Raw genomic sequence first — 21,805 nt, forward strand, 5'->3', positions numbered from 1 at the left:
TTTCGGAAATTCCTGTCCCTCCCACAACCGGAAATTCCGTAGCGATTACGAACTCTATGCGAGAACGCACGTGATCTTCGTGATTGATCGCGATCGGTTACGTGATTGGTCGCGATCGCGAATTATAAGGACGATTTGAAAAAGAGAAGGGGTCCTTCATCCTTAAATGGGTCCAAAACGGCGGAGAGTGTCTTCGCGAAACGCGCGAGGATGCAAAAATGCGCGGTATACGTTGGATACTATGCCGCCAGAAGTTCTCGGCATCATCCTGAGGATGCTGTCATTACACGATGTGGCCTGTACAGTTCGTCTAATCTCCAGGTAGATGCCCGTCAATTCGGTACAAATAAATTTTTAAGGATGTTCTAAAAATTGCGGAAAAATTTTGGAATTATCTCGGAATATATATAGTGTTAAAGAAAAAGCATCATCAGTTTAGTTATATAACATTTAATAAATAATTTTTCAAAATATAGATTCGCGCTTCTATTCATACACATTTGTAAATGTTGTATATTAATTCGTAGATTTAATATGAAAAAAAGAAATCTTTACATCCTCTCTAGATAAATGAAAAATTACAGAAGAGAAAACTCTCGCTTTTTAAAGAGTAAATTCGTTTTAAATTTTAAGTTTAATAACTTAAAACATTAAGTCTTAAACGCGCGCGAAGGCCTTTGAATTTTTTTACTTTTTTTCGAAGATCTTATAGAGCTTATTTTTAAGTCCATCATTTCTAAGGGTCTACATGAAGAAAATCTTTAGGTGAAATCTCCAGTTCTAATCTAATCTCCTTTTTGATCCTTCCTGAGCAGACGTTACTTCGATATCGCCGCTACAGTATTAAATAGCGAATTTCTTGTGGCCGGCATGAAACTGGAGAGCGCAATAAAACGTACAGAAAGCCTCATGAACAGCGTAAAGACCGATATGGAATTACTCGAGTATAGTAGCATCTTTAACGCGCTGGAACTCATTCGCTCTCAATATCAGATGTTAAGGGCGGTTACGTGGCGATACACGCACCCAAGGTTCCCGAATCCATCTATATCTCTCGCAGATAATTTAAAAATTTTGCAAAACTCTGTTGAGAAAATTTAAGATTAAAGATATAAAAAAATTATGATATTAAAATTAATGTATGTTAGATTATGCACGTATACGTACATTTTCATATTAAAAAAAATATATTTATTTAAAAAAAAAAAATATTCTTAAATTTTACTTAAGAAATTGCATCTCTTCAGATAAAGATATTATATGTCTATATTAATGTCACATTATTAAGAAAAAAATCGATACACATACTTTCTTATTTCATTTTATCGTTGAAGATCGCACGACTCACCTACTTCGTGTTTCTACGGTGGTAGAGTCCTCGACAATCTCAACTGTTTGCTACAGACGGTTCTAGATCCCGGTCGAGTACCCACAAATGTCTTCAACTACGTCGATTTACAGATCTTTACGCGCAGCTGTGAGAATTTCATGGATCATTTCGAGAAGACCACAGAGCGCAGGATAAACAGGTAACAGTGCTGCTCTTCATCAGCTTACAATCTTCAAACGGATAGTGATCGTTTATTTTCGCTACTGCTTTAATGAATCAATTAATAAATTAAATATAATTATGAAGAACCAATAAAAAAAGGAAAATCACCGATAGATCCGCTCTAATCTCGGGTTGCAAGATCGTCGACGTCCTAGACTGTCTCGGAGAGGGTCGACAACTGTTATCTTTCAGAACTTCGTCGAGAACAGGAAACCCCATGGTAAGGGATGTTATGATTTTATGCCGACTATATACATATTCTTTACGCTTGAATGTAGAGATGTTGACAAACTTGTTTCAACGATAAGCTTCAAAAATATCCTCCAGAAATACACGTTCTCCGATTAACATTTTAATTACTAATTGTTCTTTTCTTTAATTACTAATTCATTTCAACTAATCGATCGTTACTATTCTTGTGGAAGATGTTCGTTTATCCTGTTATCACGAATGATACGTGAATTGTTCTGTATGTAGATGTTTTTCAAAGAAAAATCTCATAACAAAGTTTAATTATTTAAACCGCAGACTCGTGAGTCCGCGTAATTCAATTTTCAGGTCAGCATGCAACTCAAATACGTCCTGAGACGCGCGTGGTTCACGTGTCTGCGGGTGCCCAACGCGAATAACGAGCACTGCTGGCGGGATAGGCAACGTTACATGTATCTTAGATTGCGCCGGTTGGTCGGCAGCTTCAACAAGCACTTATACCATAAATTACACTACGAGCGCAAGCTTCTCCTTCGAGGGACGGTAACTCTCATAAAATCGATCGGACACAGCACGGCAATTAAATAATGAAACTAATTTTATTAAAAAAAAAAAAAATTATGATAAAAATTTATTTTAATCGAATTTATAATAATTCTGATCCTTTTAGAGAATTTATTTCTTTACTTAATTACCGTACTATATATATAAGAATATATATAATCCGCGATTTTTTTGGAGCGATACATTTTTCTCGGACCAAAAGAGAATGACAGTTTTTGAATTATAAATGAAAAAACGCATTTTTCCAGGCATCATCGTTGCCACCTCGAAAACCGCCGCCAGCCTCCACGTACTCGGGATACGGCGAATATGGCGGCCAGTTTTTTTATTATGGTAACATGAGCAAATATGCCTACGAGAATAAATTCAGGTACGCGAGATCCGGCAACATGGAAAACACCGACGGAGAATTCGAGGAAGAAACTAGGCCACATCGCTTCGATTTGGTCATCAGAGTTCAATTGAGGTGATCAAATGAAAAAAATAATGTGAAAATTGCACAATCTCTTCAATTTTTCTCTTTGTGAATGATTTTTAGAATTCTTTCCTTCTTCCTCGAACCGTGAAAATTGGAAAAAAAAATATATTTGTGTTCTAAAAATAAATTTTTCTCTATAAATAGAATCTCTGTACTTATCGAGATAAAATGATTCAAATATAATTTTAATAATAACAATTATAATTTTTCTAACGTCGTGATCTAAAATAATTATTCAGTAATGTTCGTAACGCTTTTTTACTCTATAATGACAGAATGTCGAATTATTTATTAAATGGCTCGTTGATTTATATTCGCGTCAGAGTTTTCTCGCCCATTGAAAAAGATAAAACAGCTTATATTAATTGTTTAGATGTTCGCCAGAATTGGCGCCGCTATCGATAAGGACGAATCTGAAGGCCGATGACCTCGAAAATTGCAGTGCCAACTCGCGTCAAGAATTGTACCTGAAACTGAGTACGAGATGCACGGCGTCTAAAGCTAATAGATTGCCGAACGATTTTACCTGGGAGGTGCTTGGTCCTCGAATAAAGCATTCGCAATGTCGTTGAACCGCGCGTATACACTCTTATATATGTGATGTACAATAATATGTAGCAATCGTCCGATTTTTATATCTCCGAAAGTGAAAAATAAATTAGTCGCATTTTATCCAATGATCTTAAAGCTATTTATCGATAAAAATAGTAGTTAAGAAGAATCCTATAATCTTCTTAAAAAAAAAAATAAATATATAGGTGTATCGTGTTTCTAATTACTTATTGTAGTTAAATCGATTGACGTTAAAAAAGCGTATAAATTTCTTTTTTCACGCTATATGTCAAAATAAATTTAATTCCTTCTATTATTAGGATTTCAATTATGATCCATGTTAAACGCAACAAAAGTATCAGACAAATGACGACGTATTTAAAAACAGATAGATAACTGAAAGATGCATTTATTTACACGAGGATCTTCTTCAATTATGAAGCGGGGCTGATCACTTAGTTCACAGATGCTGTCATGTTGATCGTCTCGTCTTCATCGTGAGGCTGCCACGTGGTGGTCTGCCACGTGGCGGTATTAAGTTTCTTGGCGCGTTTCTCCAAGATAGAATAGGCAAAGTGATTGAGCAGAATACCTTTGGGCAGGGCGATACCTTGGAAACGGTACAGACCGTCCACGGGTCCGTCCGCGAGTTTATGCACGGCCGTTACAGTGACGCGTCCTATTAGACCGCTATTATTTATCATGGGGCCCTTGCTGATATCTATGTGATCTCCCAGACGGTACAACGGTACTCTATCGTTATCGCTGTTCTTGGCGATACTAGGTATTTGTTGAGACTTGAAAGGATTATCCTAAAAAAATATGTGGAAATATATAATATTCGATAGCTTTATGAAATATATAGAAGTAAATCTCTTTTCATTCCATACCTGGAAAATGTCTAACGCAACGCCACGGGGCACTTCTAGTCTCTCCAGCAACAATTCTTGGTTAGTCAGCTTGACGAAAAGTGCAGACATGGCGCGCAGCTCGGAATCAGTCGGTTTCCAATCTGGCAAATCAATGAACACGTCATAGATAAAACTGCCAGAGTGAATTGATGGTGTGGGAAAGCTGTGCAAATGCACATCCACGTTTTCCTTGAACGCGCTGTCCGCTACGGCACCTAAGATCAACGAACACGTACGCCAAAAGGCATGATTGACCGCACCCGTCCGCGGACTGTGCATAGTCACCAGCTCTAGCTCACACTTGCTCGTGAATGGCCTGTGCATATCCCAGATGCGACCGTTCACCAGAGCGATGGCAGATACCTTGGCAACGTTCTCGGAGATGTGCCTGGCGCAGTCGTATGGTGTGGAAATGTTACGGTTCATCAACATTACTACCTCGTCCTGCACTGATTTGTACGTCACTTCTATCTTTTCGATCCTACCCAGTTCAGATCGCTGCCTTCGCTTCTCTTCGTCGAATAGTTGATTCCTCCGCTTCCTCGCCTCTATCTTGGACAATGTACCGGCGCATCTCGATGGCAGGAGATGTTGCGCTGATAGCTTCACGCTGCTTACACAGAGCCTCCTGCACCTGCAATACAATCTCTTTGATCAATGCAAAGGATCGAAACTAAACAATCTTAATGCAGAGATATATCTTCGAAATTTCTATAAATACGGATAGAATCAGATCAATTTTGTTAAACAAAGACAATAAAAGATTGAAGATTAAACTCTGTAAAGTCTTCATTATATTATATATTTAACAAAAAGTACATACCCGTGAATCATGTTTTTTCGTTTTTAACTGAAGAGTGTCTCTGACTTAGAATAAGTTATTTAGCACATGTATCGCTGCATGTTCGATCTAACACTATTTCTTTATATTATTTTTCTGATCTTTATAATAAAGTTATATATAATCTTGAGCGTTCTTGATTACTCTTTTCTCAATCAGCTTCAAACGCAGTTTAAACTTGCTCCGATCTTGTTTGGTTGACTGTTAAAATTGACCCTAACCTCATCATATCGAGCTTACTTAGGATGCTGCCATCTGGAACTGCGCGCACTGTATTTTAAACATGCATATGGCGGGAACAAATGGCGGACAGTCTACACTTAAATATGTAATAGATCATTACTATGCTTTATAAAAAACCTAAGTTCTGATCGGAATTCTTTGAAACTGCTCATGCAAAGATTTTCTCTGTCATTCGATTAATTACCTTACATTAATTAAATACCTTACATCAAAAATATATAAATCAAATATACTTTGTATTTAAAATAAACTTGTATTTCCTTATTCTCATTAATTACTTAAACGCTTAGTCCTAATTGCATACTCCATAATATAAGATCTACATTATATACACTAATAAAATTATCTATATATTGTAGATGATTTTACTATTAAAATTTGTAATATTGATATTATTTATTTCTAATTTGTTTATTATCTCAATGCATATACATTGTATTTGATATTTTCAATAACAATTCTCCTATTCACGCTTTGATAAGCTAGAGAAGACAGTAATAAAAGAAGAAAAAGTTTTCTATGAATAACGTCAAATTTATTATTTAAGAGAAATTGAAAAAATTTCGCAATGTCTCGATAAATAAAATTGTTTTGATAAAAAAATAAAAAAAAATCCTGATGAATAAAATTATATAAGATAAATTACATAAAATGTTATGAAATGATAACCAGAATAGGAAGGTTTACTTTATTATTGCGCACATATAGTATACGTACAAAAATATATATAAAAAAAAAAAAATTAAAAAATAAAAAAAAAACAATCGAGCGATTTTACTCAAAATTTATGTCGAAACTTTTTAAAGGTCTTTTTAAAACATAACTTTTTTTTTAAGTTACGTTTTAAAAAGACCTTTTTCAGCTGCTATGCGTATAATATGCTTAATATGCACATCTAATTTAAAAAAATCGTCCGATAATACTACAGCTGTCAGGTTATGCAGAATAAACTGGAAGCAATACTCCTCCAGTTCCTAAAATTTACACAATATTCGATAATATATTACATATACATAAATAAATATATTAATAAATTCTAATATAAATATGTATTGAACCAAATTCATTAACCATGAATTATGATATTTACCTTATCATTACATTCAATAACCTCATTATAATAGGAAGCTACATTTGACTCCCTGATTTCTTGCTTTATTATCTCACGACAATCTTTCTTAAGATTGGTCTCACTGTACTCATGGGCCAATTTCATAAGCTCTATAACAAAGTATCATTTCAATTTCTGATTTATAAATTTGAGATAATTTGATAAGTTTACGCTCAGCTCAAATTTACCTAATGCATCCTTCGAAGGTAAATCGATTTTGCCGGTATATAAATATTTCAGAAAGGCCTTGTATACAATGTAGGAAAATTTATCTGATATAGTGTATATTGGTGATGAATCTGGTATACTGTTAAAAAACAACTTGTTGATATTATGGAATAATTAAGAGATTAAGAGATTCTTAATAACATACCAATTTTTCTCCTAAATGCTTACCTTTGATCATTGTCAGTTTCCTTTTCCTGAAACTTTTTTTTAAAATGTTGACAACGAATTTTAAGAATAGCCTTGTGAACATAAATAGGTTGTCCTTCGACTTGTAGAGTACAATCGCTTGTTGACTGTGTCAGAAAAGAACAAAAATTATTTAAAAAATGAATTAATCAAAATATTAACTTAATATTATTATTGTAAAAAATTTACATAATTTTTCACTTCTAATGTTATAATTTAGTGTGACTGGAATGAGACAGAAGCCTTTACTTATATATATATATATATATATATATATATATATATATATATATATATATGTCTTAAAGAATAATTATAGAGACTTGTAAAAGACTTTAGATTTTTCTAAAAAAGAATTATATATTCGGTTTTATGTTACATAATATGAAAAAATGCATACAGAACAATGATAAGAAAAGACGTACCGGATCGTCGAATGCTGCTCCTATGGATTCTAATACATTCAATCCTTCTATGACGTATTCGTAATCGTTCCTAGGTACGGTCAATGGCTTGTGCATGACTCTCGACTTACTATATGCAAACGCATCGTGAATTTTTGAGAACTTCGTGGGAAATGGAGTGGTAATATCCTGACCAAAGCAATCGCCCCATACATAGATAGTTTTATTATTACCAATGGCAACGCTCGAGTTACCATAAGCAGCGATCTCCGACACTTCTCTCATTTCGGACACGTTCACCTGCAAATCATATAATTTTTTTATCATTCTGTTTCTCGTTTCACTCATCGTGGCGATTATTAAAAAATTTTTCAATTTTCATTAATAATCAAAATATGGATTACCATAATCGGTTTGGAGTTCAGTATGTTATTAACACCTATTTGTCCGTTAGTATTATAGCCCCAGGCATAGATCTTTCCTTTATCCGTGAGCGCCAACGTATGCTTGTCACCACAGGCAACATCAACTGAAACATCAATCAATCATAGAGAAGATATTCGACACTGCAACATTCTTAAAAATTAAATCTCAGATATAAACCAAAAAAAAAATATACCTATTTTTTCCGAAATCATCGTAATTTGGCGTGGGCACATATAATGCTTTAAGTGAACATTACTTGTTTTCGTAGAACTGAGCGCTGCAGTTTTGCTAAGCATAATGCGATGGGGCGCTGCTAAAGAATATTGGGATGGTGAGATATTGGCATGTTTGGGAGTTTTTGGATTCGTAGAGCCAAAAATTGGGGGAGAAAAAGAAATGGTAGTATCATCGTTTGTGGAGAGTAGTGTTTCAGAGCCAAAACTATATAAATTGTTGGAGGTAGTAAAAATATGAGTAGTATCATCAATTGAAATCTGGCCATTCTCGTTGTTGCCCCAACCATACAGTTTGCCCTCATCAGTGATAACAATGTTGAACATTGAGCCACAGGCAATACGGATTATCATTTTCCCTTCTAAATCATATTTCACTTGTCTCGGCAGACTGCCATCAAAGATAGCTGTGTTTTCGATACCAATCTGCCCATAACTATTTTCTCCCCAAGCATATACCTAAATTACAAACAATTGTCTAGTTTGTAAGAATGATTATTATTGTTATCATTGCCATAATTCAACTTTTGCTTACCTGTCCATCACTGGTCAAAGCAAGACAATGACGACTGCCACATGCGATATCTACAATACATTTCTCACTTAAGTTGGCCACTCGAGTAGGTGTGGATTTAATCCTAAGTATATGTGATCCATCATTCGAATTGCGCTTCTCTTTAAAGCTCCAGGAATAAACCTTTTACACACACAAAAGTAGTGCCCAATAAATTTATTTATATCATATATCGCTGTATATGTAGAATGTTACATTTGAGTATAAAAGTACTCTTAAAAAAGACTTGACAAAAGCCCAATAATGAAATTTGACATTATTCACTAAATGTTTTTCAATTTGATAAATTTATATAAACTCAGTGACCACAGTTGATAGATATAAAAAAAATTAATATGTTTTCTCACACTTTTAAAATATATATATACACATATTTTTATATTTTACAAGTATAAAAAAACATCCAATTTTGTTTTATTAATTTTAATTTTTACAATATCTAATTAAATGTACAGAATTAAAAATAATGTGTTGTAATCTTTGTTTTCTTTATTTGTCAAAAATATTTTCAAAATTTTTTTCACATCTCTCACTCTCATTGAGAAACTAAAATCTTTTACATCCTGAGGTCATAATTTTATTTATTAAATATTTGTATATTGAAATAAAAATTATAGTTAAATATCTGTGCTTCTTCTAATAAAAAAATCCAATTTATTTATTTAATATATATTTTTAACTAGTTTTCTTACTTCTATTTTATAATAATTTCATGTATAGAATAAAAATGCTGCATGCAAAATTAGTTTAAAATGAGAAAGTAAATGAAAACTGAAAGGTATCAATTTTAATTAATTTCTAATTGACTAATAATTTTTTCTTTCTATATTTCTATGACTCTAATAATTTTTCTATAATATTTTTCAAATAACACTCAGGTCATGTGACCATATTTTCTTTTTTTTTATAATATCTTAAGCCATAAATATAAATTTTCATTTCTTTCATCCTAAGAAGAATTTATTTAGAGAAACTGTAAAATCTTCTAATATCAATATTATCTTTTAGCATTTTTTTATCCCTTAAAAGTTAAAATTTATTTCCAAAAATTCAGATGTATCATTAGAGGGATATAAATTCTTTAATATACCTCTCCTTCTTCTGTAAGTGCCAGAATAAAATATGAGCCGCAAGCAAAAGTTTTTATATTTTTTCCACATAGTTCTTCAATCTTTTTTGGGTAGAGCCCTGTATGCATGTAACTGTTAAGATGATCAGTCTTCGAATCATCTCTATTATAACCTAAGCTATATACATTTTTGTCCTTTGTCACAATTATAGCCCTGTTACCACAGTTACCTGTTTAACAATGCCACTGTGTAAATAATAATAATATTATACAGCAAAAAAAAAAAAAAGAAATAAATCTTACCATATACCATAACTGTGCAAATTTGTGGAATAAATTCCAGCTTTAATAGATTGAAAATTGGCCAGTTTCTAAGACTCAATGGATACATCTCTTTTGTTAGATTACATTGAAAAGTTCTCTTCTGGTCTTCCTGTACCTCCCTACACAAACAGTTCATAATTTTCAGTTTAACTTTCTATTCATCCATTTTAAATTTAATTAATTGTATTTCATAATGCATACTTTTGGTTTTTATCTATTATCTTGGTGATTTCGACATCGCTATCGTCTAGTAGCGATGTGTATAAATAAGAAGAGAAAAAGACCTCAAACTTACTCTTTTTCATTCATCCTTGTCTCTGTATTTTTCTTCTGCTCGTCTACATTCGTTTCTTTATCGGAGGATAAGATAGTTTTTTTAAAGGTATTGATATGATTATAACGTTCCTCTTCCGGGGAATTTTTCAAACATATTGACATGATAGTATCGTGACTTTGTGCCGCCGCAATATTTGATGTTGACGAAACAACCGATTGTGAAGTTCTTCTTTTTGCTCGCATTAATATCCGAGAGTTAGAACCAGAAAAACTCATACAATAATAAAAATAATTGAAAATAACTGAAAACAATTCCTCCACAGTATATCACTCTTACTTCTCAGTTCTTCTTTTTGAACATGGTACACAAGCACGCTGATGTTATCATTCGTTATCTGCAAGAGCGAAAGATGATATATAAACACTCGACTAACGAGTTTCGTTTACTTCTTCGTAACGGTTAAAATTTGATTTGTTGAAAACTTTGTAAATAACAAAATAAACGTGCTATAGGGGAACACACATATAAAAATATACTCACAGGAAAATTAACGAATATATTATTCTAATTTCAAAAACGCGTAGTGATATGCGACATACTTCATATATGTGATTTTTTGCCGAACTGAAAAAAATATCTATATATTTATAAAGGAAGTTCTACTGTTCTATCCGATTATGACGTCAGAAGCGGGAATTATTTTCTAGATTAAAATTAGTGTTTTTTTTCGTACATCATTTATATTTTACGCGCTACTGTGAATTGATGAAATACACCAAAAATAACTCTCTTTATTATTTCGCATTAATTAATGTGTTCAAGGATCCGATTTACATGTATAGCCAAAATAAACCTGACAACTGAGCAAAAAGAATCAGTATACATTACACATTACACACATGTGTATGTATATATATATATATATATATATATATATATATATATATATGTATATTTGTTTCTAAAAAAAAATAAATTTCGGAAAATATTGGGAAAAAATAAAGGATGTCAAAACAGGATAAAAAATATATGTAAAAAACAAAATAGCGCGGTCGAATAATCGGCTTGCAAAATATCTATCTTTTCATGTTAAGGGACTTGTTTATTATCGATACGTTTTTCAAGTTCAATTTTAACCATTATATATATTTGAAAATATACATCAATTTATGCTCAAGTGGATGATATTTATAACTATACAATTGACACTCAGCATTCATTAGTTTATCTCGATATAGGAGAAGAAAAGGAATGCAAATCATACGCGTCAAACGTCAGAGTAGGTACATACTGTAGTATCAGTAACAGTCCATTGAATTGATATCCTTCTGTTTGTACATCGTCAGTATGTCGTCCAGGATCGATTCGAAGCTACTGGTGTATGTCTTTAACCAACGATTTTTTTCTTCGATATAAGCATTGATGTCGCAGTTGAAGATCGCGTGAAGAAAATCTTGGCGTGTCACAGACGAGATATAATCGAGCATCTTCTTCTCTTCCTCCTTCACCACTTCGCCGTTCATGTTCATGGAGCTTTTGTAGATGGCTGCCAGCAGATTGGTGTCGTTTGAATCCACGATCTCCTCGATTACGTGTGAAGCGTTTCTCGATTCTTTATCGGAAGGAGATGAGAATACTAGAGGTGTCTCCTTAATGTAGGCAGTGTCTATCGTCGCGTTGTTTTCCGCTGGTAATGACGGTTTGTCCAGTTTGTATTTGAGCAGGCAGGATTTCAGCTTGCCGATTATTGTAGCGGATGCTTTGCATACCTCGAAATCACTATCATCTTTCAAAGTAACCAGGAGCACCTGAAATATATATAATATTTTGCTATTAATATTTTTATTTAGGAATCCACTAATTTATTTTCTTAATGGCATGTAAAGAGATTTAAGGATATAAAGTTTGTAATCTATGATCGGAGTTTCCAAGTTTTATTACGATTACTTACACCAAGGCAACTTTGTCTCGCCAACTCGTCCAACGCTTTATTTAGCCTTCTCTTAATTTCCGTCTCGTTCAACGCCACAATCTTCCTGTGCTCTTTAGAGAATGTCACGTTTGGGAATGAGTTGTCGAGCATTCCCTGATCCGTCAAATGTGATTTGACGAAATGACCCCAGAACATCAATGCGTTCGTTTTCACTTCCCAATGCAGATCGAATACAGCGGACACGGACATCGCTCGCAACATCGAATCGATGACTTCCTTTCTGCGCAAATCAATGATTACTCAATTATCCAATATATAAACTACTAATTCACATATTTAAAAGTTCTACGTACGACCACTTCTGATGAACATATAACTCTTTGATTAGGTTCACAGCCTCCCTTCTGACTATCGCTTCACTCTCGTTCTCGAGTAGATTAATCGCCATTTCCTGTAACAATCGATTTATTCACGTAATCGCGACACTTCCTTCAACAACACATTTAAAAGAATATAATAGTAAGAAATAATACTGTTAAATCTATTTGTGACAACTGTTGCTCCCACAGTTTGTTGATGCGCACAGTAGTCGCGATAAAAGTTAATGCCGATGCTCGCACGTAACTTTCGCCATCCGTTTTAGCGATTTCGATAGCCACTTTCGGAAATTGATTTGTCAACAAGAAATCTTGGAACGCCGGATATTCTACGATAGAAAGATCATGCTATATTTCTTGTGTTTATATATATTAATATATTATATATATAAATTGTTAATTGTTATTTCAGTTTTATATCTGAAATATAGTAATTACAAGATTGATATATGTGGTTACATATGTATCAATCCTATCCTGATATTCTGATTCACTTACTGTTTTCGGAAATCGTTGCGATGGTATTAAGAACTTCAAGTACACTGTCTCTTACTTCCCAGTTGGGATCATGCAACCTCTTGAAAAGCATAGGCCCTATACCATTCATGTGACTGTCCGAATCCACAAGTAGCGCCAAATTAGGAGGCATAAAGTTATGGATGGCGAGCTTGCATAGCTTCAACGCCTTCACGCAAATCTAAGTAGAAATAGAGAATTTTTATGAGAAACGCATATATTATACTTTTTTTTCTAAGTTTCCAAATAGTTACACTTAAACTTCTTTTATATAAAAAATTAAAAAAAAATATGAATACAATTTTAATACAATTTCGACAATTGATTGCTTACCATTGGTAGTATTTCAGAATGATTGAGGATTCCTTGCGCAAGAGATAATACGCATATTGTTTCTACGCATTCTTGCCACTTCAGTTTAAATCTCTCCGTCATGATAGCTAATCCGTCAAGCAATGACGCAAGTAAAATAGGATATTGCACTATAGGATCACCTTCTAATATCGATTTATAGCGAAACTTTCGCAGATGTTCCGAAGGGGAGGTGCTGTTCGTATTCGACGACATATGATTCTTTGTTTCCCCACACAGGTCTGGCATGTAACTTTTCAAGACATGGCATAAAGCTTGAAAAGCGATAACTGCTACATCCTGAAAAAGATCACAATAATTAAAGAAGAGTTAATAAGAACTTCAAATTTATATTTACGAGTGTGTATACAATTATTTATAATTATAATCCCAAATTTGGCAATGGTACAATAATTCAAATATGAGATGTTTATTGAATTACAAGCTCAATTAATATATCTTACAATCATATATAAATTTTGAGACTAAATAATGAGATTAAATAAAATAAAATAATAATTATAGATTTCAATTAAAAATTGTAAATTGCAAAATAAAATAATAAATTAACTATATAAACAATTCAAGAAGATACTCACTCTATCCATTATATCTAATATTTCAAGTACCAGATCAATAGATACTTTACAAATTTGCTCCATTGGAAGATCTCCCTTCCATATGATATCTCTCATGTTATATGCTAATCTTTGCACAGTAGTACACGTTACATCAAAAATTTTATTAATGAACATATCTAAGAAATCGTGATTTAGATGATTCTTCTTTATACACACGCACAATGGTAATATCTATTTATACAAATCAAAAATATATACATATAACTTGTTAATAATAATAATAATAATAACTTTTTAATAATAATATTTAAACATACATGGTTGCATATGCACAATATACGCTTACCATGAGAGCAATAGCTTGATGTTCAAACTTGTGCTCCTCTGGCAAAACAATCTCCCGTAATGCGAGTAACTTCTTCCAATATATCATGGCAAATTTGTTATACCTCACCAACTCTATGATATACTTTTTTGAGAGTAACATCATAGATATATAGCACAAACCATAACAGAACTTTTGCCATGCATCGGCATCAATCACATCAGTGTGTTCTTTGATTCCTTGCTTTAGCTTTAAGAACAGCAATAGCAACAATAATTTGTGCACATGCTGGAGGAAACGAGTGCTAATGCATGCCTCAAATAGCGCCTTTACCCGCATCTCGAGGTTTACGAGTTTCTCAAGCAGTTCGGGAATGCTATTGTCCAGAGTCGCAAACAAAGTGTTTTCTAAGATACTGGTCAATAAGTCCAATGTGGCACACAATAATCTATTTTGTTCCAGATATGTCTCCTCAAGCACCTGATGTAGCTGAGCATCTACAGCATTGTTCATTAAAGGAGCAGCGACTGCCAAGATAATCTCTGTACAGACCTCGATGTTTTTTTGTTCATGTAACAACAACGTCGATAAGAATTTCTGACTCTCCCATGTAACATACATTGTGTGATTCCAATGTGCACATTTCACGACGTCCCTCCACACACCTGTTGTGTTTAAATAGAAAAGAAATTATGATTTAGCCATCATTTTTTGTAAATAAATAATATGAGTTTAGAATAGATGACACTAAAATTATTTCATAATCTTTTACATATCATTTTTATTTATGAAAATATAATGCAAATATCATACATATTTAAAAAAATAATACTTTTTTGCTCGCAATACAATTTTAAATAGATATTAAAAATTAATTATTTAAAATTTTATCAAATGCTTACCAGATTTTATCACCCATTGCCTGCCACTTCGATGAGCAATCAAGTCTGACAGCATTGTTGTATATGCCATTTTAATAGATGCAGATAAGTCATCTCTATGCAATTGCAAAATTTTATAGAGTCTATTGTATACATCCTGGCATTGCCAATAATGATAACGAAGTTCATGCTGCGAAATAATCCCCACAAGTTTTAATGTAAACGTAATCACAGGCTGTGAAACCTTTTGTCCAGACTCCCATATAGCCAAAGCCTTTGGTATCCATTTTTGAAAGACCTCACAATATTCATAATGGACTGTAGCACCTGCAAAATTCATGTTGAAGATTATTTATTACAAGATTATACATCGAAACGAGGCAACACAAAGCAGTATATTCTTCACTTACAATCCTTTGTATTCTCTGCAATGTGACTGAGTAAGTGGTCTAAATAGGTTGTCGAGACGACATTGTAATCTGGCAGAAGAAACAGATCCAGAACTTGTGCCAATACAACCTCGTTCTTCTTACTGCATGAATTCATAGTGTTCTAATATTGGGATTCTTATGATCTTCAATCTATTTCATAGACACTCAGTACTCTTTAATTGCGTGTTATCAGCAGCAAAAAATTAACAATCTTGAAACACTATAATCTGTCGTTTACACCCTGCAAATAGTGCGCGCGATCAACGATTAAAGTTTATTAATAGAGAAAATGTTTGTGTACGAAGCTGATAAGCCTCCATTTTGGAGAAAAATATATTACGTACTTACATGTTCAAACGAGATAAGCGATCTTTTAAAGGGTACAACAACGATTAGCGGATGACATTTTTTCAACACTATAAATTAAACCGTCTGTTTTAAGCATGTACACACTGAACGAAGCACGAGACACGAATCAGAAAATACGTTCCTTTCCCCGCTATCATCATAACGATATCTGATAATGCAGATGACTCTGTCATGGATTGATAATGCAAAGCACTGTAAAATACAATCGAGACGCAAACCATCCACTGATACAACGAACAATAGAAGCTCTGCATTATCGACAAAGTGTGTATCTTTACATATAGATTTGGAGAAACGCTACATCTACAAGAATACGCCGATGTTTTAATCCTCTAAATCCAGCAATTTATAATATATAACTCGTAAATGAACGGTTTTAAAAGAAAAGAATATAGAAACATTTTTATATCTTGAGAAATGCTCCCATGATTTGACCTTCTAAATCCAATCCAGTTTACGAGATACGAAGCTTTTTTCTGTATTTCGTCCATATAATAACTCGTAAACGAGCTGATCCTAGAAGAAGAATATAGAAACATTGTTCCTACCTTATGCTCCAGCACAAATCTTGTGCGTCATCCTGATATTCCTACGTCCATGATTAATTATATATTATGTATAAAGCACGTTTTTAATTCATATATTTATAAATGTTAATATATTTATAATTATATTAAATTATATTATTAATATATATATATTAAATTATAAAATTAATTATATATAATAAATAAATAACGTTATACATATAACGAAAAGGGGTAGATAACGTGCAATAGCAAAAACGTGACTGTATTTCATAAAAGCTTGAATAAAATACATACTATGCAGCTGTGAAGCATATCTGCGTAATTACACAATTATCGATAAGAATCTTTTACGTTATAATAAACTTTTATATCATATATACGACTGTTCAATGTAACATAATGAACAACGCTGTTACCTGTAATTTTTTTTCGTGTGCACCGTTTATATATAATACATCTGTTTTAATGAACATGAATTCTCATCGTATAGAATGTTAGTTATCTTGTATTACGAGATCGGAAGGGAAGGAATACGAGAAAATTGCTCGCATGGATGTAAGCTTAAACGCATTATAACGTCGAATATTTTTCTCAAATTCTTCTGCTTCTCACGTCATAATTCATGGTAACTGACGCATATTGAAAAATATTGAGAAGCTTCAAACAAAAAGAAACGATACTTTAGCGTATTGAACCTTTATAACATTCCATAAAATCTCAAGACTTCCAGATTTCTGCCATCTTGAGACAATAGGTTTCAAAGATTTAAAAAATAGACGTATCGAGGTAAAAACTTTAAAAAACAAGATTCTAAACTTGCACAAATATTATAATTATTGAAAGTATAGAAATGTCAAGAATAAGGAGGATTCCAAATTTGCGTATTTGCAAAACAACGCTCCTAAAGAACAAAGAATATTAAATCTGATTCGATGTAATATAACAGACAACGCATCTCGAGCTAAAGTATATATCATTGATGTAAAAAACAATTTATCAGCAAACAAAGATTTTTTTAATTATATGCAAGATCTTTTTTTCTCATGCGCTATATGCTTATCAAAATTCCACGCTTCGCCGCTTTACCATATTGGAGCTTCAAGATCCTAAATTCCAACGTTCTGATATTCTATAGCTAAAAAATTTGAGATCAACGAATCTAAGTTTTGGATGCATCATGCTTTCTAAGTGTTAACGATTCAAAACTTTTAAAAATTCTGAGATAAAAGACATCTAGAAATTCTGAGAGCAGATATTTCAAAAACGCCAAGCTTGTAAAGTTAATAATCTACAAATTTTGCTTTAAGAAATATATTTTTAGGCTCTTTTTTACATGAATAAATTTTTCTTAAGTAAAATTTTAAAATTATTATGATTGCAAATATTTAGGTTTATGGATTTACAATATTCTGTAATCGTTAAATATTTATTTTATATATTACATGCCTGTATATTTATAGACATCTAGATGTTTAAATACTTTTAGAATAAATATATTTTAGATCAGCGAGTCTGCTTTAGATTTTCAGATCGTTGGACTGTTTGGAATCTTTGGAACTTTAAGGCCTTAATTGTCAGATTCTCGCGATCATCGAATTCAAAATTTCTCAAATCTCAAAGTCTCCGATCACTGAGATCTCTCTGACATCTAACTTTGCCTGGTTACATACTCATAAGATCTGATATAATCTCTGTGAGGGAACTAACCAAACCTTTCCTCTAGTAGAATTATGCTTCCACTTCAATAATGTGCGCTAAACACAGACTTTTATATATTATACTGAACTGCCTCGATACTAAAAGTGATGCAAAAGCAACCATTTTTAAATGAACAGCCAAATATACTACAGATTATTGGCATATTTTTTATTTTTATATGTGCATTAGATGCATGTTTGATATTTTTACTTTAAGATATATGTTCACTATCTTACGAAAAACACGGCATATCAAATTCTACCCACTTAAAAGAATGGTTGACTTAGCCATATTAGCGGTTTAGTAAAATATATAGAAATCTGTGGTGTTAAATGATTACTCAGGCTCAAAGCTAAACAAAAGTGCATACCTGTTAAACCGTGTTAACATCGCAACACTACACCCTAGTTACTTTCGTTTACGTTCTTAAACGCACAGTAAGATACAATAATAATATCGCAAATATGCCGTGTAGATGTCCATCCGGCGTTCGCGTTCAACATTTATATTATGATTACTTGGAACATGGAAGCAACATGTCAATGTTTCTTTTTTTTCTTATATAGAACATTCAAACGATATTAATTGCATCGTACAATAAATAGCTCGATCTGAATGATATTTCAGGCATTAAAAGGAATCATTAAGGAAGCGGGGTGTCGAGGAGAAGCACCCCGCGACCAAAAAACTTCGTAATTGCATCATTTAAACTCTATAATTGCCATTCAGATCGAAATTATTTTAAGTCCCGTGTCTTAACGGTAGCCCGTGTGTTACATTAGAGGCTGAAGTAGTAGTACGAACCAAAGTTTCGAAAAGAAAAAGTGCCGATGGTGATATATTTCGATCGAACTGCGTGTCCTCTTTGGGATGCAAACTGTTTAAAAAAAAGTACCTTGCGTGCGGAACTACATAAAAAGAGTTTCCGTAGAGAGCCCTTTTCTCTTCGAATAGACACTTATGTCTTCGCGATATCCATCGGTGATCCTGGATGGGGAGCGGCAACATTTGCCGAGGGATTGGGAGCGATGGTCGGCGGTCCACCGGGACTCACGATGGTGGGCGGTATTGCCGGTTTGACGAAACGATCCGACGTGCGTCTGCTGGACGGCGCCACGACATGTCCCTGTTTTGCGCAAACATTCGCGAGCAAAGATAAATAATAATTCTCTTTTAGAGCGCCAGGAAGCGCGTCTCTTTGCGATCGTCGAGCAATACTAGATACTAATTGAAGGAAAGTATTTTAAGGAAAAATTAGCATATTTAACGAATAATCAATTAGTTTCCAGCATTAACATCGTTTCTCTATGTGATAATTTACCCCTGATGGAGGTGACGAGCTAGCGAAGGGAGAGGCAGTCGGTTGGCCGCAGGCATAGCACCGGTTTACATTGAAGCCCTCTCTGGACGTTGAACCTAGCATGTTAATACCTAATGATAAAATGCACATTCGCATAAATTTGCTAAACATAAAACGTGCATCCGGAGAAAAAAAAGCGTCGACTTTAGTCACTTGCACATATCGCACATATAATTTTCTATTCATATATAAATTTTATCAAATTTAAAAAAACATCAATAACTTACCTGGACTTAGTGGCCTTGAGGAACTAGGCGAAGGATTGTAGGGCACAGGACTAGACAATGTGCGTGTCCTTATATTCCCTCCAGACATTACGATTTCGTTGTAGTGCCGTTCTTCTTCCATCTCTAAACTGAAATCACATCATATCTATGAAATTAAGAATAATAAGTATCTGTCAATCGTATTTAAAATTCAGTTATGTTACAAGAGATATACCCATTTTACATCATTTACAAATATATTTTTTCTGCTAAGAAAAAACTATATCCAAATTATATAATATATTAATTTGATATATAAATAACAAATATGGTCATTAAAAATGTATTTTTAACAACTTTTTGTTTATTTACATTGCAAATTTAAATTGTTATAAAATTCGTATTATTATCCTACTGTATGCAATATATATATATATATATATATATATATATATATATATATATATATATATATAGCTTGACACTAACCTGGACTCAGACTCTGAGAGATGCCTACACAAGGCCTCGCGACGTTCCACCTCGAGTTGCAGCTTCCTCTGCAATCTCAGATTCTCTTCGCGTATTTGCTTCTCCTCGTTAACATAACGCTTCATTTTTTCCGTATCTAACATACAAGTATAAGCAATAATAATTTCGGTAACTAAATTTTTGGATATAAATCGAAAATATTTAGGAAAAAAGAATAATCCTTACGTTCTTGTTGCGACATAAGTAGAGTGTGCTTTAATCGAGCAACTTCACTTCTCAGGGTTTGAATATGCGTGCTCAGATTTGTGGCTGTATCACCATTGTTGATCTCCCTGGGTGAAGTAGGATCTGAGACTGGCTGATCCAACTTGATCTGCAGCATCCGCTTCTCCGCCTCAAGTTTATCCATTCGCTTCCACAGTTTGTTAACTAAAGCTTCCTGTTCTTGCTCCAGCGTGTTCTCCAATTCAACTTTCTCACGTCGCAGTTGTTCTAAATTACTCTGCTTGGCCAATGTCTCTGCTTCCAGTTTCTCAATCTTTCTCATCAATTTATTCACCAAACACTCTTGCTCCTGCTCCAATGTCTGTTCAAGTCTGCATTTTTCCTGCCGCAACTGATTCAACTTTCTTGATAGATCATTGGTGAGACATTCCTCCTCCTGTTCATAATGATGAGCCAGTGTTTCTTTCTCCTTTTTCAAGGCTTGAATCTTCTTCAATAGCGTGTTGCTTATGAATTCCTCTTCTTGCTCCGCTTTCGCTTGCTGCAAGTACAAAACGTGAATCTAGCGTGTCGCGTGTCATTTAATGCAAGAAAATTCCTCGCAAGTATAAAAGAACACGAAGACCACTGACATTCCGATTAGCGGAAACAAAATTCGTCTCGCGGATGTTAAACTAATCCACGACATTGTTTCGGCGAAGAGAAAGATAAAGATAGAAAAAAACCAGCACTTACTATAATGACAGATGCCTGGCGCAGTCCGCGATTTTCCTCCTGCAGAGCTTTCACTCGCAGCTTGTACGTCTCCAGCTCGACCTTGAGCACGCGGTTATGCTGCTGCAGCGATTCGATTCGCTTCTGCAGCTGCTCGCGTGTCACCGGCGACGGCGGCATCATAATCGGTCCGCCGTCAATCGAGCTCGAGTCACTCTCGGATGCGCTATCGCGATCGGCCATGTTTCAAGCAACGATGACAACGGCGACGGAGACGATCGGTACGCCGGTTATCGCCGGCTGTTCATCGCACGAGAAACCGGGAACGGATGCGCGCGTGTTGCCGTCACCGGCGTTGGCCACGCGAGCGTGTCGCTCGGTTTCGCGATTTCGTTCGTCCGTCGAAGATGAGAAAAAAAAACGCAGAAAGAAAACGTGGCGTGAATTAACCAGTGACGAACATGTGCTCCAGTACGTTTCGAGTGATGGCGTATCGGCGAGAACCGGGGATCAGCTGTTCGCTGGTGGCCGCTCTCGCTGCTGGCTCGCAGACTGTTCCGCAAAAGTGACGTTCCGCGACTCTTCGCGCAACGCCATTCGCGGGCCATCTGGGGAAATGACGAATGGAGCTTGTCA

The 21,805-nt window shown here is 34.1% G+C and overlaps 5 protein-coding genes across 8 annotated transcripts; 1 reads left to right on the plus strand and 4 right to left on the minus strand.

Moving 5' to 3' along the window:
* The first annotated feature begins 123 nt into the window (after positions 1 to 123).
* LOC126856501 (uncharacterized) lies at positions 124 to 3,526 on the plus strand. The gene is made up of 7 exons (XM_050605046.1): positions 124 to 321; positions 816 to 1,031; positions 1,335 to 1,529; positions 1,667 to 1,772; positions 2,111 to 2,305; positions 2,575 to 2,792; positions 3,178 to 3,526. Exons 1-7 carry the CDS (start codon positions 167 to 169, stop codon positions 3,374 to 3,376), a joined length of 1,284 nt encoding a protein of 427 aa, XP_050461003.1. The 5' UTR covers positions 124 to 166; the 3' UTR covers positions 3,377 to 3,526.
* Positions 3,527 to 3,749: 223 nt separating this feature from the next.
* On the minus strand, positions 3,750 to 5,309 carry LOC126856488 (39S ribosomal protein L39, mitochondrial). Its single transcript, XM_050605027.1, has 3 exons — positions 5,091 to 5,309; positions 4,247 to 4,901; positions 3,750 to 4,168 (listed from the first exon to the last, which is right to left on the minus strand). Exons 1-3 carry the CDS (start codon positions 5,099 to 5,101, stop codon positions 3,812 to 3,814), a joined length of 1,023 nt encoding a protein of 340 aa, XP_050460984.1. The 5' UTR covers positions 5,102 to 5,309; the 3' UTR covers positions 3,750 to 3,811.
* A 485-nt stretch (positions 5,310 to 5,794) lies between these two features.
* On the minus strand, positions 5,795 to 10,807 carry LOC126856473 (RCC1 and BTB domain-containing protein 1-like). 2 transcript variants are annotated; one of them, XM_050604999.1, is made up of 12 exons: positions 10,724 to 10,807; positions 10,108 to 10,577; positions 9,886 to 10,025; positions 9,604 to 9,812; positions 8,475 to 8,636; positions 7,900 to 8,398; positions 7,685 to 7,809; positions 7,302 to 7,580; positions 6,859 to 6,983; positions 6,651 to 6,769; positions 6,442 to 6,572; positions 5,795 to 6,325 (listed from the first exon to the last, which is right to left on the minus strand). In XM_050604999.1, exons 2-12 carry the CDS (start codon positions 10,209 to 10,211, stop codon positions 6,188 to 6,190), a joined length of 2,031 nt encoding a protein of 676 aa, XP_050460956.1. In that variant the 5' UTR covers positions 10,212 to 10,577; positions 10,724 to 10,807; the 3' UTR covers positions 5,795 to 6,187. The 2 variants fall into 2 exon arrangements, with proteins under 2 accessions (XP_050460956.1, XP_050460955.1); XM_050604998.1 differs by having other exon boundaries at positions 5,796 to 6,325; positions 10,202 to 10,577.
* A 453-nt stretch (positions 10,808 to 11,260) lies between these two features.
* On the minus strand, positions 11,261 to 16,170 carry LOC126856466 (uncharacterized). Of its 2 annotated transcripts, none has more exons than XM_050604985.1 (11): positions 15,923 to 16,170; positions 15,558 to 15,819; positions 15,169 to 15,474; positions 14,288 to 14,931; positions 13,960 to 14,172; positions 13,343 to 13,660; positions 12,992 to 13,190; positions 12,650 to 12,822; positions 12,470 to 12,567; positions 12,135 to 12,396; positions 11,261 to 11,991 (listed from the first exon to the last, which is right to left on the minus strand). In XM_050604985.1, the coding sequence occupies exons 2-11, from the start codon at positions 15,691 to 15,693 to the stop codon at positions 11,482 to 11,484; spliced, it is 2,859 nt and encodes a 952-aa protein (XP_050460942.1). In that variant the 5' UTR covers positions 15,694 to 15,819; positions 15,923 to 16,170; the 3' UTR covers positions 11,261 to 11,481. The 2 variants fall into 2 exon arrangements, with proteins under 2 accessions (XP_050460942.1, XP_050460941.1); XM_050604984.1 differs by having other exon boundaries at positions 15,927 to 16,169.
* Positions 16,171 to 16,718: 548 nt separating this feature from the next.
* On the minus strand, positions 16,719 to 21,742 carry LOC126856483 (coiled-coil domain-containing protein 6). 2 transcript variants are annotated; one of them, XM_050605014.1, is made up of 6 exons: positions 21,191 to 21,742; positions 20,456 to 20,996; positions 20,231 to 20,366; positions 19,763 to 19,890; positions 19,497 to 19,606; positions 16,719 to 19,301 (listed from the first exon to the last, which is right to left on the minus strand). In XM_050605014.1, exons 1-6 carry the CDS (start codon positions 21,410 to 21,412, stop codon positions 19,134 to 19,136), a joined length of 1,305 nt encoding a protein of 434 aa, XP_050460971.1. In that variant the 5' UTR covers positions 21,413 to 21,742; the 3' UTR covers positions 16,719 to 19,133. The 2 variants fall into 2 exon arrangements, with proteins under 2 accessions (XP_050460971.1, XP_050460972.1); XM_050605015.1 differs by having other exon boundaries at positions 19,497 to 19,591; positions 21,191 to 21,739.
* Positions 21,743 to 21,805: the final 63 nt, after the last annotated feature.

This window comes from Cataglyphis hispanica, chromosome 19 (genome assembly GCF_021464435.1).
Source record: "Cataglyphis hispanica isolate Lineage 1 chromosome 19, ULB_Chis1_1.0, whole genome shotgun sequence".
Lineage (NCBI taxonomy): Eukaryota > Metazoa > Arthropoda > Insecta > Hymenoptera > Formicidae > Cataglyphis > Cataglyphis hispanica.

What these genes read in the sequence shown, in the direction of transcription:
- LOC126856501 (XM_050605046.1), top strand. Translation starts at nt 167, where the DNA reads ATGGGTCCAAAACGGCGGAGAGTGTCTTCGCGAAACGCGCGAGGATGC. An exon ending in ACAGAGCGCAGGATAAACAG is followed by an intron (nt 1,530 to 1,666) that starts GTAACAGTGCTG and finishes AATCACCGATAG; the next exon opens with ATCCGCTCTAATCTCGGGTT. An exon ending in AGCTTCTCCTTCGAGGGACG is followed by an intron (nt 2,306 to 2,574) that starts GTAACTCTCATA and finishes GCATTTTTCCAG; the next exon opens with GCATCATCGTTGCCACCTCG.
- LOC126856473 (XM_050604998.1), bottom strand. Translation starts at nt 10,458, where the DNA reads ATGAGTTTTTCTGGTTCTAACTCTCGGATATTAATGCGAGCAAAAAGA. An exon ending in ACAAGGATGAATGAAAAAGA is followed by an intron (nt 10,026 to 10,201) that starts GTAAGTTTGAGG and finishes CTGTTTGTGTAG; the next exon opens with GGAGGTACAGGAAGACCAGA. An exon ending in GAAACTGACAATGATCAAAG is followed by an intron (nt 6,770 to 6,858) that starts GTAAGCATTTAG and finishes GTTTTTTAACAG; the next exon opens with TATACCAGATTCATCACCAA.
- LOC126856488 (XM_050605027.1), bottom strand. An exon ending in TTGCGTTAGACATTTTCCAG is followed by an intron (nt 4,169 to 4,246) that starts GTATGGAATGAA and finishes ATATTTTTTTAG; the next exon opens with GATAATCCTTTCAAGTCTCA.
- LOC126856466 (XM_050604985.1), bottom strand. Translation starts at nt 15,693, where the DNA reads ATGAATTCATGCAGTAAGAAGAACGAGGTTGTATTGGCACAAGTTCTG. An exon ending in ATTCTGAAATACTACCAATG is followed by an intron (nt 13,191 to 13,342) that starts GTAAGCAATCAA and finishes ATTTCTACTTAG; the next exon opens with ATTTGCGTGAAGGCGTTGAA. An exon ending in CGCAACGATTTCCGAAAACA is followed by an intron (nt 12,823 to 12,991) that starts GTAAGTGAATCA and finishes TTTCTATCGTAG; the next exon opens with AATATCCGGCGTTCCAAGAT.
- LOC126856483 (XM_050605014.1), bottom strand. Translation starts at nt 21,412, where the DNA reads ATGGCCGATCGCGATAGCGCATCCGAGAGTGACTCGAGCTCGATTGAC. An exon ending in ACTTATGTCGCAACAAGAAC is followed by an intron (nt 20,367 to 20,455) that starts GTAAGGATTATT and finishes CTTGTATGTTAG; the next exon opens with ATACGGAAAAAATGAAGCGT. An exon ending in CTCAAGGCCACTAAGTCCAG is followed by an intron (nt 19,607 to 19,762) that starts GTAAGTTATTGA and finishes TTTTATCATTAG; the next exon opens with GTATTAACATGCTAGGTTCA.